Source organism: Capsicum annuum, chromosome 2 (genome assembly GCF_002878395.1).
Source record: "Capsicum annuum cultivar UCD-10X-F1 chromosome 2, UCD10Xv1.1, whole genome shotgun sequence".
In the NCBI taxonomy this organism is placed as follows: Eukaryota; Viridiplantae; Streptophyta; class Magnoliopsida; order Solanales; family Solanaceae; genus Capsicum; species Capsicum annuum.
The window spans coordinates 123540010-123555195 of record NC_061112.1 but is presented as its reverse complement, the minus strand read 5'-3'; the positions used below and the strand labels follow the sequence as shown (position 1 = coordinate 123555195).

At 32.9% G+C, this 15186-nt stretch overlaps 2 protein-coding genes across 2 annotated transcripts; both read left to right on the top strand.

Annotated features, from left to right (window-relative positions):
• Positions 1 to 4084: 4084 nt before the first annotated feature.
• LOC107859199 (U-box domain-containing protein 17) lies at positions 4085 to 6922 on the top strand. Its single transcript, XM_016704117.2, has one exon. The coding sequence runs from the start codon at positions 4611 to 4613 to the stop codon at positions 6789 to 6791; it is 2181 nt and encodes a 726-aa protein (XP_016559603.2). The 5' UTR covers positions 4085 to 4610; the 3' UTR covers positions 6792 to 6922.
• A 3225-nt stretch (positions 6923 to 10147) lies between these two features.
• On the top strand, positions 10148 to 15180 carry LOC107859201 (G-type lectin S-receptor-like serine/threonine-protein kinase SD2-5). The gene has a single exon (XM_016704119.2). It carries the CDS (start codon positions 12519 to 12521, stop codon positions 15018 to 15020), a length of 2502 nt encoding a protein of 833 aa, XP_016559605.2. The 5' UTR covers positions 10148 to 12518; the 3' UTR covers positions 15021 to 15180.
• The last annotated feature ends 6 nt before the right edge of the window (positions 15181 to 15186 follow it).

Below are 15186 nucleotides of genomic sequence, written 5' to 3'. Positions count from 1 at the left end.
CAACTTTAACTTCAACTTCAACTCCAACTTCAAAAAATTATGATTTTCATGTTCAAATGGAACCTTAATTTTGTTGTTTTTTTGCTTCTAGTTGATACTAAGAGGACTCAATCAAAATTCCAATTGGTGAAAGTATCCTTAGAGACTATTTTTGACACATGCTATGAGAATTTTGAAATATTTTTCCGAATTTTCAATACTGTTGATCACCAAATTTCGTTATGACATTTTACATTGAAATTTCAAAATAATACTTCTTTCATTTATTTTTATTTGTTCATTAATTTATTTTAGAATGTCCAATGATATTTATCCAATTTATAAAATCAATAAATAATATACCTATTTTACTCATTTACCTTATGCATTAAATATATTTCATTATCTAATATATTTTTTAAATCATTAAATTTATTATATTCAAAGAATAATATGGTAAAATTATTCCTACAATCACTTACTGTTTCTTAATTCACGTGTCAATAGGAAAGTGGACAAGTAAAAGCCAACGCAGAGAATATTAGATTGAACTTTCTCTAATTTTTCAAATTGGATTATTTATTTCGAGTGAAAAACGAGTACACGAGATGAAGTAAATTCATAAGAAATTGAAATGAAACACTAAAAAATGACCCTACAATTTGTTTATTTCTCTAAATCCCTGCAATATAATACTAGTGAGCTAGCAAATCACAGACAAAGAGAATTAAATGCAACAATTTTTAATAGATCCCACTGCAAGTGAGACAGAAAAACTTTTAAATCTGTTTATTTTTAAAAGTATATTTTTGAGGAGTAATTTGACTAATCAATTTTAAAATTAATTTTATCAATAGCGATTTACGTTTGGTCGAATGTCCAAATATAAACTTCCTTTTATTTCAAAATAGTTAGTCCTTACTGACTTAACACTCTTCTTAAAAAAATATTTATAAGAAGCTTATTTTACTAAATTAATCTTTTTACTTATATTTTGAAAATATAACTTTAAGTATATACATATGATTAATACTAAAAAAACATAATAAAATTCAATTGATTTCATGAATATGAAAAATAAATATTTTTTTAAAAAAGAGTCAATTATTTTGAAACGAATGAAGTACTTATAAAGAAAAACTACTACTAACATTAAAAAACATTTTTTATTCTTTTCGAAAAAATTAATCAAATATTTTCACTTTCTAAACTAAACAGTACTCTTTTTTTTTTTTTTTATCCAAAAAAACTTTTAGCTTCTTAAAACTTAATCAAACAGCTTATAAGAACGATATCTTTACCCCCCACCCCCAAAACAAAAGGAAGAAGTTAAAAAAGCAAGTCATTACTATAATGAAAAATCCCAATGACTTACTTTCTCCGTTTTATTTTAGTTAACTTTTATTGACTTAGTACTATCTCTAAGAAAATATTTAATAAAAATTTATTTTATTAAAATAATTCTATTAATTATGTATTAAAAATATAAATTTAAATATATATATTTTATATAGTTATTTAATGATAGCAGTAATATTGAAAAAATATAATAAACTTCTCTTGATTTTAGAATTTAAACAACTAAAATAAAAAGAAAATTAATAAGAAAGTCAACTAATATGAAATGAAGGGAGTAAAAAAAAAACTCGTAAAAGAATTAGGAAATAAAAAGAGAAGAAAAGATAAAAAAGGAAAAAGAGAAAAAAAATGCTGGAGAAAAGACAGATGAGAAAGTCAAAACAACCATAAAGATATGCACATCTCAAAGTGATCCAAAAGCTTAGGTTGTTGAGAACTATTTAATGGTGTATTAGAGCACACATGTAATAATAAAAAAAATACACACACTCTTGAGAACCCTATGCCAATATTGATTCCTCTCACTAGGCACCAAAAGCAAAAAAAAATAAAAAATTACAGCTACCTGCATTCATCTTTAATTGTTTATGATACTAAAGATAATTATTTAATTTTATTTGTCAAGTTAAAAAAATAAAAAATAATTTATCATTTTATAACTATTTATCCTGATTCATTTTCCAACATTAAATGACTCTAATTAATAGAAATGATATAGTAATATTATTTTTTTATTTGTTATTCTTTAAGAAGTTTGCAAAGTTAAACATGAACAAATAAGATGCACGGAAGGAGTTAACATTTATTTATTTTTATTAGCTTTCGATTAATCATGAATTTTTAAATTGAAACTCAGAATTTTGATTTTTAAAATTATAATTTTTTAAACTCGAAATAGTATTTGAAATGCATTTACTTAAAAAGAATATAATATTTTATGAATGAAAATGAGATTTACCAATTTTTTGGACATGAAATTTTCTTTATTACCAAATGGTAAATGCAGTATACTTCCATAATTTGGATATTTTGGAACCTTTTGTTTAGTCAAAGCCTCCTAAAAAAACGCCAAACTATTGAATTGTATATTTCCTTTGTATATTCCAAAAGACTGCCAAATTAAAGAATAGAATAATCTTTTTTGTGCCTTTTTTCCATGCTTTACAGTTCTAATGGGCCCTAAAAAGGTCTAATCTCCTTTTTTGGTCAACTCTTGAATTAATTGTGTGATGAGAATACACACTTTTAACCTTTTCTTAGCATTTATAATAAAAAGAGAAAACAGAGAAAAAGAAATATGTACTATAGTCATTAAAAACTACCAGGACCAATCAGAAATTAATACTGCAAAGGTGAAGTGAAAATAACTCCTCACAACACATTTTCTTTTCTCAAGAAAGAATTTCAAATCTACATTTTTCAATCTTTTTTAACACAGAGATACTCTTGATTTTATACTAATTTTTAAACAAACCAGACTTTGTCAGTTTCTGTTGCTAACAAAAAATAAAATTACCCACTTTTGATTGATAATAATTAGATCAAAATAAGTCAAACCTTAAAAGCTAAGCCATTACAATTACTACAAAAACTTATCCAAGTAAGAAATTCTCACTTCCTTTTTTAGTTCAACATATTCATTATGAATGCCACTGAATATAAATTTTCAAGAATACACATAATTTTTTTTTAAACATACAAATGAGAATACACACACAAAAAATAATTAACTTAGATTAAAAATAATTAATTGAGACACTTTATTAAAAATTGAAGTGTTTATTGAAACATGAATTAATTTGATTTTTAAGTAAAATATCCTAACAAATTTAAAAAACTAACAGATCAGCTCCACTTAAAGTACCCATGCTTCATTGCTTGACATAATCATAGCAAGCTCCACAAAAACACATAAAAAAACATTTAATCTAGTTCAACATGGTTAATTTTTTAATTTATTTTCCTTACTCTAATAATAGTACTTTGTTGCAATTAGTAAATGCCTAATCATTTCACTAATTTTTTTAATACTTTTTGTTACTGACTTATCCTTAACATGACCAAGGATTTTTTTCTTCAATTAACACCTTTTAGAAAACAACTTGTAGAACTTACGTTAATTTAACTTCATTATTTATGGTTACTCATATTCTTATCCATTTCAGAACATTTTTTTTATCATGTTTAGAAATTATTATTGCTCTTAATTAGGTATCCAATTTGTGTTTTGAAGTTCAATAGGATGAATTTGATAAAAGTTAGTAATATTTGCTCTCTCTCCATTTTCATTTTTTGACCTACTTTCCCTTCCAGAAAATAATTCTTCCCTTTTTAACAACTTTTATATGACATGTTTACTACTAGATTAATATATATTTGACTTAAAAATTTAAAAGTTTACTTTTTACAAAAATTGTATCATGTCAAAATAAGCCACACAAATTAAAATAAATGGAGTAAGTATATATGAATAAATATTCTCTCAATGACCTATTTTGACTGATACCTATTTTAAGAAAGTAAATAGTAAGATTTTAAAATTTTATGGTCTTAAATTATAATTATGTTAAATATGTCAAAATATTATTTAATTTTATAATCTCATATATATTATGTAAAAAATTAAAATGAAAACTACACTAATTTCTTTTTTACAACAAATTAAAAAAATAATTGATTCGTTTTTAAGTAATAGATAGTAATAAAAGAAATAAAGAGGAGAAACGAATGGACAGAATTTTAGAATTTGGATAATATAATCCGTCAAAGCTAAGGTTCCAGCATTTTCATGGCGGCTTCATTGAAATTCCTAAAAAACATGAAATAGTAAAATACCAAAAAACTAAAAAAAAGAAAAAAAATAATTGAAAAAAAAAGATATTGAAAAAAGGAAAGAAATTGTCAACACACAATTGTTATAATTACCCAGTGAAAAGCACCGTTCTTATTTCTTCCCCTTCTAGCTTTTTCTTTGCTTTCTTCTTCTTCAACGCGGATTCACTACTATACATACAATATAAGTACCTTTTTTTTTTTTCCCCTTTTGTACAAATAATAAATACCCATTCTGTTCTTTGTCTTAAATTTAGACCTTTCTTGATTAACTTTTTTCCATGAAACTTAGATAAAGGTAGAATCTTGAAGGTGTGTTTATAGGAATATCACTAAAATATTGCACAAAATAAGATCAAGAAAGCAATTTTCTGTGTGAAAAAAGAAAAGGGGTTGGAGAATCTTGAATTAATTTTCAAGATTTTGGGTGTTGGAAATTGATGGCATCTGCTGCAATTTTCTCATCGTTAAGGAGACAAAGGTCTCCATCACTGGAAGCATTCTTGGCGCCTGTGGATCTGACAGATGTTGGGTTGTTGAGAACTTTAACGGCGTTATCTTCGGAGCTGATTTCTGCATATTCAGTTAAAAAGGGGGTGCCTTTTTATCAGAGGAAGAATTGTAAGTCTTTGTTAAGGAAAATTCATGTGTTTTGTGTTTTGTTGGAATGTCTTCTTGAGAATAGTAACAGTAAGAGAAGTACTAGGGGTTCTTCAGATTTGCCCTTTACTGCTTTTTTGTGTTTCAAGGAGTTGTATTTATTGCTTTATCGGTCGAAAATCTTGCTTGATTATTGTTCCCACTCTAGTAAGTTGTGGTTGTTGCTTCAAAATCATTCGATTTCTGGTCATTTTCATGATTTGAATCGAGAAATCTCGACCCTTTTGGATGTTTTTCCCTTGAAGGGATTGAGTTTACCTGAAGATGTTAGGGAACAGGTTGAGTTGTTGAAGAAACAAGCAAGAAAATCTAAATTGTTTGTTGATAAACATGATGAGCTACTGAGGTTGAAGCTGTTCTCTTTCTTGAATGAGTTTGAGAATGGAGGTCTTCCTGATTCTGCTCAGTTGTACTCTTTTTTTGTGGAAAAATTGGGGATTTGTAATCCCAGGAGTTGCAGGGTTGAGATTGAGTTTTTGGAGGAGCAGATTGTGAACTATGAAGGAGATATTGAGCCCACGGCCTCGGTGCTCAATGGGTTTGTGGCGTTGATGCGATACTGCAGGTTTTTGCTATTTGGCTTTGAAGAGGATGATATTGGATTGAGATTTGGTAAGCATAAGAAGCCGAAGAAAGGGCTGATTAGTCGAGAGATTGCAGAGACATTCATTTCTGTACCAAAGGATTTCTGTTGTCCGATATCGTTGGATTTGATGAGGGATCCAGTGATTGTGGCAACAGGGCAGACGTACGATCGAGCTTCCATATCGAGGTGGATGGAGGAGGGTCATTGTACTTGCCCAAAGACAGGGCAGCTGCTTGATCATACCCGGCTTGTGCCAAACAGGGCGCTTAGGAATTTGATTGTGCAGTGGTGTGCTGCTCATAAAATTCCCTATGACCCTCTGGAGGGCGGGGATCCATGTGTTGAAATTTTTGCAGCTGCTTCACCTAGCAAGGCTGCATTAGCAGCTAATAAGGCCACGGCAGTTCTTCTCATTAAGCAGCTAGAGAATGGAACACAGATTGCGAAAACTGTTGCTGCTCGGGAGATAAGACTTCTAGCTAAAACTGCCAAGGAAAACCGTGCTTACATAGCTGAGGCTGGGGCAATCCCACATTTGAAGAATTTGCTTTCGTCTTCAGATGCTGTGGCCCAAGAAAATTCCGTCACTGCAATGCTTAACTTATCGATTTTTGATAAGAATAAAGGCCGAATTATGGATGAAGTAGGGTGTCTGTCGTTGATAGTTGGAGTTTTGAGATTCGGGCACACCACAGAGGCACGGGAAAATGCTGCAGCAACATTGTTCAGTCTGTCTGCTGTTCATGACTACAAGAAGAAAATAGCAAAAGAAGATGGGGCTGTCGAAGCCTTGGCTGCTCTGTTGCGAGAAGGTTCTCCCAGAGGGAAGAAGGATGCGGTAACTGCTCTCTTTAATTTATCTACCCACACAGATAATTGTGCGAGGATGATAGAGTCGGGAGCTGTTTCTGCTCTAGTTGGAGCTTTGGGAAGTGAAGGTGTTGCTGAAGAAGCTGCTGGTGCATTGGCACTGGTTGTTAGGCAGCCAATCGGTGCTACAGCTGTTGGCAATGAGGAAGTAGCAGTAGCAGGGCTCATTGGGATGATGCGATGTGGGACACCTAGAGGGAAAGAGAATGCAGTTGCTGCGTTGCTTGAATTATGCCGTGGTGGTGGAGCAGCTGCTACTGAGAGGGTCCTGAAGGCTCCGGCATTAGCAAGTTTACTTCAGACATTGCTCTTTACAGGAACAAAGCGCGCAAGGAGGAAAGCAGCATCACTTGCAAGAGTATTCCAACGGTGCGAGCATGCATCAATGCATTATGGCGGGTTAGGTGTAGGATATGCATACGCTGGAAACTCAGCTGCAGCTAGGGATTCAACTTTTGCTGGTGATGTCTCGGTGTCCATGTCCATTTCAGTACCGGTATTATAGGGGGGTATTACCACTGTTCTTATCACCATTCATATTTTGTTCTTAGTTTTTGCCTTGTAATATCCAAAAAATTCTTTCATTGAAATATAAACACGACAAAGGAAAAGAAACATCATAGGAATACCACAAAATTTATGTGTTCTTAGCATCTGGCAGAATAATGCGTTACAAGTCTCTTCGCGCGTTTGTTTGCTTATCGGGGATGTTAGATTAAGGCTGGTTGAATCAAACTTGTGGGAGTACAATACAAGTCTAGAAATTGCAGTCTTGGCATATTGTCTCAACTCCTAGGTACATTTGCAGAAACAAGGTGCAAAATCACTCTGGTGAGGTCCTAAAATTCATTCTGGAAAACAGATTTTCGATTTACTATTTTATTTTCTTCTAAACATTTGAGGATCAATGAACCAACTCAACTTTGTTTGCAAGGTATCAATATGTTAAGTGAAATGGTCCGCTGAACATGATAAAGATGTTTCTCCAACTTGATAAAACTGAAACAAACCTTTGTAACCGAGTGAGATATTGAGTTTGTTACATTGTAACTTTCAAATGTAGAGATTCTTACCAATTACTACTAAACTAATAAGAATCGTAGTCAGTAGATGGAAACCTTCCTTTGTAGTTTTCTTTGTTCAATGGTTTGGTATGTAAGCAGATAACATATGACTTTGCTTATGCAAACATATAGTGGTGTTCAAGTTCGATTCAACTCTCTAAGGATATCAATGTTGACTTTGAATAAATCCACTAGGAAAAGGGGGGAAAATGAGTGAACAAGAAAAAAAAAACAAGTGATAGCTGTCAATGAGGTGGATTAAAACATGACATATTTGGAATTTGAAGTACATTGGGTTCTTGCGACAGTCCTCAAGTTAATACAACAATGAGGAGAGGAGTAGTAGTCACGTTTTATTCATGGTACACTTGAACTTTGAGTCGTCTTAAGTATCTTCAAACTTGTTGTTTTAGTACATCATGTGACCCATTTTAGCCTACGCGGCAAAATGTGTAATTTCAAACTCAATCACGCGCGTGATGGAGTTAATTTTCTGCCAAATAAGCAATAAAAAACGAAAAATCTCATTTTTCTTTAATTTTTTTAAAAACTTTAAAGCCTCCTCTATGTTCTCTTCCTATTTATTATCCCTCTTCCTCCATCACTTTCAAACTGTGTAAAAAAAATAAAAATTCTTTCAATTGCTTCTATTTTACCTACTTAAATTAGGGGTGTGCATCGATCGGTTCCGTTCGATTTTTATATTATCGATTCAGTTTATCAATTTTCGATCTTTAAACATGCTAAATCAATAACCAAACTAATAAGATATTTTCTTATCGGTTTCCGATTTATCGATTTTTAATCCTTAACGATTCAATTTTTTATTTAACCGATATGAAAATACTCATAAAATAGAAAAAACAGTAACTAACATGAAAAGAAACCGAGTCTTAGTTGCAACCAAAATCCTACTTTTATATATATATATATATATGTGTGTGTGTGTGTAAAATAATAATTTAGTATAATCTTATTGGGTTATCGGTATACCCAATAACCCAATAAAAAAATCAAAATTGAATTAATAATCCAATATTTTTCTTTTATAGAATCATTAACCCAATAACGATAAATTAATAACATTTTTATGGGTTCAATTTTTGTACATTCTAACTTAAATTGCGACTTCTTACTCCATTAATTATAATAGAAAACGTATTTGTGCATGTGAATCTCCTCAAAATTCTAATCGAAATAGTAATCAGAAACTACTATGAAACATTAATCGGAAAAAACAATCTCATATTTTTAACACAAAAACTATATTTTTTTTAGATAATAGCTTACTTGGTCGACGAAAATTCAGCATTTCACTATTTTGGAGTAGAGGAAAACTCAAAAATATAATTTTTTTTAGAGAGAAATCGGATAATTAAGGGTAGAAGTGGGTTATTTTTTTATATAGGATAAATATGAGAAAAGTGAATGATATTTATTCACGTGTACAGACACATAAGCAATTTTTTTCACGTGTACGCGCGTGTTTTACACATTATAATCTATGGGCCAAAAAGAATCATGCTCAAAATTCAGGTGTATCATGAATAGAACGAGGCAGCTGTAGAGGTTCTCTAATGAGCAGATTAGTATTTTAATATTTATTGAATATCTTAATACATATATATAGGGTTACCCATAGCTTGTGCTCTCAATCTGCCAGTTACAAAATCATCTGGTGCCTATACTTCTGACTGATAACCGGTGGCGTAGTCACATGTATGGAAGGATGGATAGTGGAACATTTTTTATCAAAAAATTATAATGTATATTAAAAATTATATACAGGTCAAATTTTTATTTTTTTACATTTATATATTAAATCTTGATCATTCTTAACAAAATTTTTGAATGCACCACTACATATAATAGCTACCTCGAGAAATAGTAATATATACGCAAATTGATTCACACATCATCATCGTAATAAATAAAAAAAAGAAAGAGAGACAGAGATAGGTGTTACGGAAAACCTGCAAATGGTTGAAAAACAATGCAAAATTTCCATGGTAGAAATGATGGCTTTGCGCACCAAAATGTTCCTTGAGAAATAATTGAGACCAGCCATTCTTGATTCTTCTTTTGAGTTGTTTTCCAATACCTATTTCTTTATATTTTTATCTTTAACATTTTTTTAATCACAAGGCAACAAACTTTGGTTAGATGATGAAACCCATTATATATCCCATTGTAATTATCTCTTAATTTATTTTGGATACGTTGACCTATCATTATCTTCTTATATTTGGGCCAAAAAAGCAGCCTCTCCTTTTAAAGAAACAACAATAAAATTCTGAGTTGATGGCATAGAAATGATGTCTTAGGCTTCTAGTGGTGTGTGATTAATTTCATTATATGTTGTGCACTTTTTTGCATTGTGGGGTTTAACAGGATCTTCTAAGTTGCCAAATAATTGATTAATGTTTGATCTTTGATCTATGTAAAAAAGAAAAAGCCATAAAAATGTGTGAGGGGAAGAGGAGGAAAAAGGAAACTAAAGTTGTGCTTTACCTTTTTTTTTTTTTTTTTTTTTTTAAAAACCCTGGCTGTAACAAAGAAACACTCTTCTAACAATTTTATGTTCCAATCAATTTTGGAATGAGTTACAAAAAAAAATAAATGAAAGTGAATATTATAATTCATTCATTTACGTTTTAGATTTTTGAAAGACAGATAATATTTTTATTTTAAATTATTCATGAACCCATTGACTATTACTTAATTAATACTCATATTTTAAATGAAACTTTTATTCTATAAATAGTGTTTTTTTTGTTTGAAAAGACAATCATTCAAAAAAAAACAGTATCTCCTTGAAAAACATTTGAGAGACGATGATCAAATAGTAAAATCACCAAGCAACATTCTTGAATGCTACTTGTTTTGTGGCTTAGTTAAATCTCGAAGATAGAGTTGTTACTAGTTCTTCCGTTTGGTCGTGGGACAGACTACAACTATCTCCAAGAAGCGTATGATCGTGCCTCTAAGCCAAGCAAGTTTTATTTTAAATTTGTTGTATAATTATCATTATTATTCTAACAATAAAAGCGTAACATGTGATGTGTGGATTAGGTGTACGTCACGAGTTTAAACTCTGTGTTGTATTTACATTGAAGAAGGATAGAGAGGGGTTCATTCCACTGAATTTCGAACCGTTCCCCAATTGAAAAATGACACTCAGATTTATTATAATAAAAGAAGTTCCTTGTTGAAAATCAATGAGGAGAAAAAAAGGAAAAGTCACGTTATAGAAGAAGGAATATTCAACTTTTTAACAGTCATTCCTAGTTCAAATTTTCATGCCATACTTTTCCATATGTGCTGAATGTTGGGTCTAATAACACTTAGGAATAACAATCCAATTCTATATATCACGATTTGTCTTCTACTTTGAAAATTGATACTCAATAGTAGCTACAGTCAAAGATTACAGCTAAGAAAATATCATCTTACAAACAAATGCCTTTCTTTTATGACTTTCCTAACGTATGTTGTTGTTTTAAGTTGGAATTTCCATACTTCATTTGCCTCTTCTGCTACTGTTGTACATTCCAACTTCTTTTCATTTTTGAATGTTCTCAAGTTAAGGTCTTTGCTTATTGCTGAAGGAATCAGTAAGTCATTCATGAGAAAATCTTTCACTTCAGGTGTGGTGCGTGAATTGAAGGAAGTAATAAGAATCATCCTTTCTCTTTCAAGCACAAAGAGTAGTTCGACAATAGAGATGACACAATATATGGACATGGAACCTAACCTAGCTATGGTTATTTAAATCCTTAACTGAGGGGTTTTATAAAATAGTGAACAGGAGCATTGTCACATACGAACCTGATCCATGTGATAAAAAACATTTTTTGGAGAACCAACCAATCCAACCTCAACACTGACTCCGCGCCAAACTTACTGCAGTATCACTGATCACTATCAAAACTCGAATAAGCCTTCTTCGTTCTTGTTGTTCAATTTTATCAGTAAGTTAAGAACCCGAGTGTAAAATGTCACACTGGTATACACAAGATCAGTTCATCTTGACAGCTGATGGGAAATATTCAATTTTACTAAGGGCTTGCAGTGCATGATAGATTGCTTACAAAGGTTAGATTGGAGCACCTTCATATGCATGTAGATGATGTTCACTGCTGCCTATGTCAACAGTCATGTGTGGAAACTAGCAGACACTAATTTGTTGATTGTGACTTCGCTAAATCAGCGAGAGCTGGAGTAGAACGTTGGTTAAATATTACTTTGCCTGCTGCAGACTTGAAGAGTACTTTGACAGTGATCAACAGGAAGCGCTGGAGGAAGTTTAAGAAACAAGTAGTCGCAGCTCTATGGGGTGCTATGCTGTATTATGTTTGGAAAGCTCGGAATTGGAAACGGTTTAGAGTTATACAGCTACAAAGTACAGATATAGTAGGGCAACTTACTAGTGAGATTGTTGATAGGATAGAGCATCTTCAACATACAAAGAGAGCTATTAGAAGTAGAGTTTTTTGGCAGACATTTTTGTAAGTAGAGTGTTTTGAGTTCTCAGGGGGCCTAATTGATCATAGCAACCTTCCTAGAAGGGGGTTACGAGATTGGGTGCCTTTAGTTTGTAAGTTCTTGTTTGTTTAATGGTAATTTTTACATTCGTTGCCAAAAAAAAACTATGGTAAAACAAATGTTACTTCCTAAGTCATTTGTTGAGTTCTTTACCAGAAAGTTAGCAAAGCTCCAGTCAACATCAATCCCAGTAAGGAGAAGAAAAGTCCCAATATCAAACATGGACAACTAGGACAAAGGGATAACATTCAACTTAGTTCGAAATTTCAAATGCACTTCTCTTCCATGCAAAGTGAAATTATCCAAATAGAGCATACTAGTCAAATGCAATACTTTGATTTTGCAGCAGTAGGGAAATAACATTTCCAGTCCATATCATTACTGTAATTCCAAAGTTTTCCAAGCACAGAAAAAGGAAAATACAATATCATCTTAAAAGTCATCTTTACCCTATCCAAACAAGTAGTTAAGCAGATGGGAATAGATTCATTTCGATGATCGTCTAAGTCATTGATAAAAATTAAAGATTTTACAGATGAACTATTCATATGTGTAAGAATTTTTTTTCCCTTGAAATATGTTTTTGGTCAAAGAACAGTTTAGTTTTTTTGTAAAAAGGAATCATGGCTTTACCCTTTGTCAAACATTTGTTGAAACTTTTGATCATTGTACTTGTTGAGAACCTTACGCTGTCTCAATTTCCTGATTATCATATGGTGAAAATCCCCACAACCTGGATAAACAATAATGTTTCGGCTATCAATGTAACAAAGCCCTTGACATACCCTTATTACTCATTCAATCAATCTTCTGGACCTTTCATGCGAATTCTGATGCTCAAAGAGATAGATAAGGACATGGGATATGCTTGTGGGTTTGCTTCAAATGGAGAAGATGACTCCTTTGTGCTTTCCATTGGAATTGTACGTCTTCATCAGGACTATGTAGGAGCTCAGCACTGGACTAACCTTGAGCTGGTCTGGTTTGCAAACAGAAACCATCCCATTCGTGAAAACGGAACACTGCAATTGCTGCAAGATGGAGATTTTGTATTAAAAGATGTGGATGGAACTCTTGTGTGGTCTACAAGCACGGCGAATAAGTTCATATCAGGCATTAAGATGATGGAGACTGGAAACCTTGTGCTTCATGACATGTATAATCAGACTGTCTGGCAGTCTTTTGATCATCCAACAGAGGCACTGCTTCCAGGTCAGAAGTTAAGGGCTGGTCAAAGACTTGTTCCTAGATCTTCTTCATCCAATTGGACTGAAGGTAACTACTATCTCTCTGTAACCAATCAAGGCTTGTTTGCATTTTATATATCAGACAAGCCACAGATGTATTTTAAGTTCTTGGTTAGGGGAGAAAGGGATAGCTTTGGTGAAAGTTATGTCAAAGCAGTGAATGGTACTCTTGCCTTGTACATATCCTCAACTGAGCCAAATGAGCCTAATGCTGTGATCTCAAGACCTTCTAGGATGAAATTTTTGAGATATGATTATGATGGACATCTTCGAGCCTACACCGAGGGAAGTGATCAGCCAAATGATCTTTTGACAGATTTCATTGGTTTTTGTGATTACCCCACAGCCTGTGGCAGTATGGAACTTTGCTCAAATGGATTATGTTCTTGTCCGGGTTCATTGAGAAAAAGTAATGATCGACAAAACAATGGATGTGTAGAAATTAGTCCGGTGAAATGTGATGGACCACATTCCCACAGAATGGAGCGTGTTACGGATGTCTATTACTTTAACTATGTCGACATTGATGCAGCAGCTCTGAGAGGTACAGATGAGGAAAGCTGTCAAGACTTGTGCTTGAAGAACTGCGCTTGTAAAGTAGTTCTCTTCCGGTATTTCACTAACTTTTCAAGCGGTGACTGCTATTTACCCTCCCCTGTTCTGTCACTTATAAACGATGAAAAGGAAAGACGTGTCTATGAGTCATCTGCATTCATCAAGTTACCAAATGATGCAGAAAAAAGCAAGTCTACAGCTGCAAGAAGAATTGGCATTATAGCTGGATCAACTGTTGGAACAGTTCTTCTGATAGCATTAACTGCTGGCATCTTCATTGCTTTCAACAGAAAGAAAACATTACAAGAAAATGATGATGATTACTCAGAGGAGATATCTGGCATTCTAAGATTTTCTTATGAACAGCTGAAGATGGCAACTAGGAATTTCCAACAAAGGCTTGGTCACGGAGGTTTCGGCTCAGTTTATGGAGGAGTTCTTCAAGATGGTCAGAGAGTAGCAGTGAAGGTTCTTGATGGTTTTGGCCAGGGGAAGAAAGAATTCTTGGCAGAGATCCAGACCATAGGAAGCATCCATCATGTTAATCTTGTTAGGCTAATTGGAGTTTGTGCTGAGAAAGAGCACAAGCTATTAGTTTATGATTTCATGAGTAATGGATCATTGGATAAATGGATTTTTGGCACAACCTCTACTCAATTTACCCTTGATTGGCAAATAAGAAGAAGAATCATCCATGATATAGCAAAAGGATTGGCTTATCTTCATGAAGAATGTATGCAAAGAATAGTCCACTTAGATGTTAAGCCGCAGAACATTCTGTTGGATGACAATCTTTGTGCAAAAGTATCGGATTTTGGCCTGGCCAAGTTGGTGGATAAAGATCAGAGCAGGATAGTGACCAGAATTAGGGGAACCCCTGGATACTTGGCTCCTGAATGGTTTAGCGCGTTCATCACAGAAAAAGCAGATGTCTACAGCTTTGGAGTTGTTGCAATGGAGATCCTCTGTGGACGCAAGAACTTGGACTATTCACACTCATTGGAACATCCACATCTGCTTAGTTTGTTTATGACAAAAGCTCAAAACAATCAGCTGATCGATATGATCGGAAACTACAGCGATGATCCACAATGCAATACATCAGAAGTCATCCGTATGATGAAGCTTGCTGTCTGGTGCTTACAGAGTGATTTTACTCTGAGGCCTTCCATGTCCATGGTGGTTAAAGTATTAGAGGGGACAATGGACATTGAATCTCACTTAGACTATAATGTTCCAAATTTACAAACAATTGCAACAATCCAAAGAGTGACAGACACCACGTCTACCTTGTTCCCTTCAATTCTTTCAGGACCTAGGTAAGGCTTTTTAAGTGCGATAACGAAGAGAGTTTGAGAATTCCTCTCCTTTATCCTATTTCTTGTCTGATTCCTGTGATCATCGTTATCATGGAGATATATTGGTTTCATTTGTTTATTTTTCTATGACTTAATAAGATCTACAATTGAGATTCATGGTGTAACTTCCA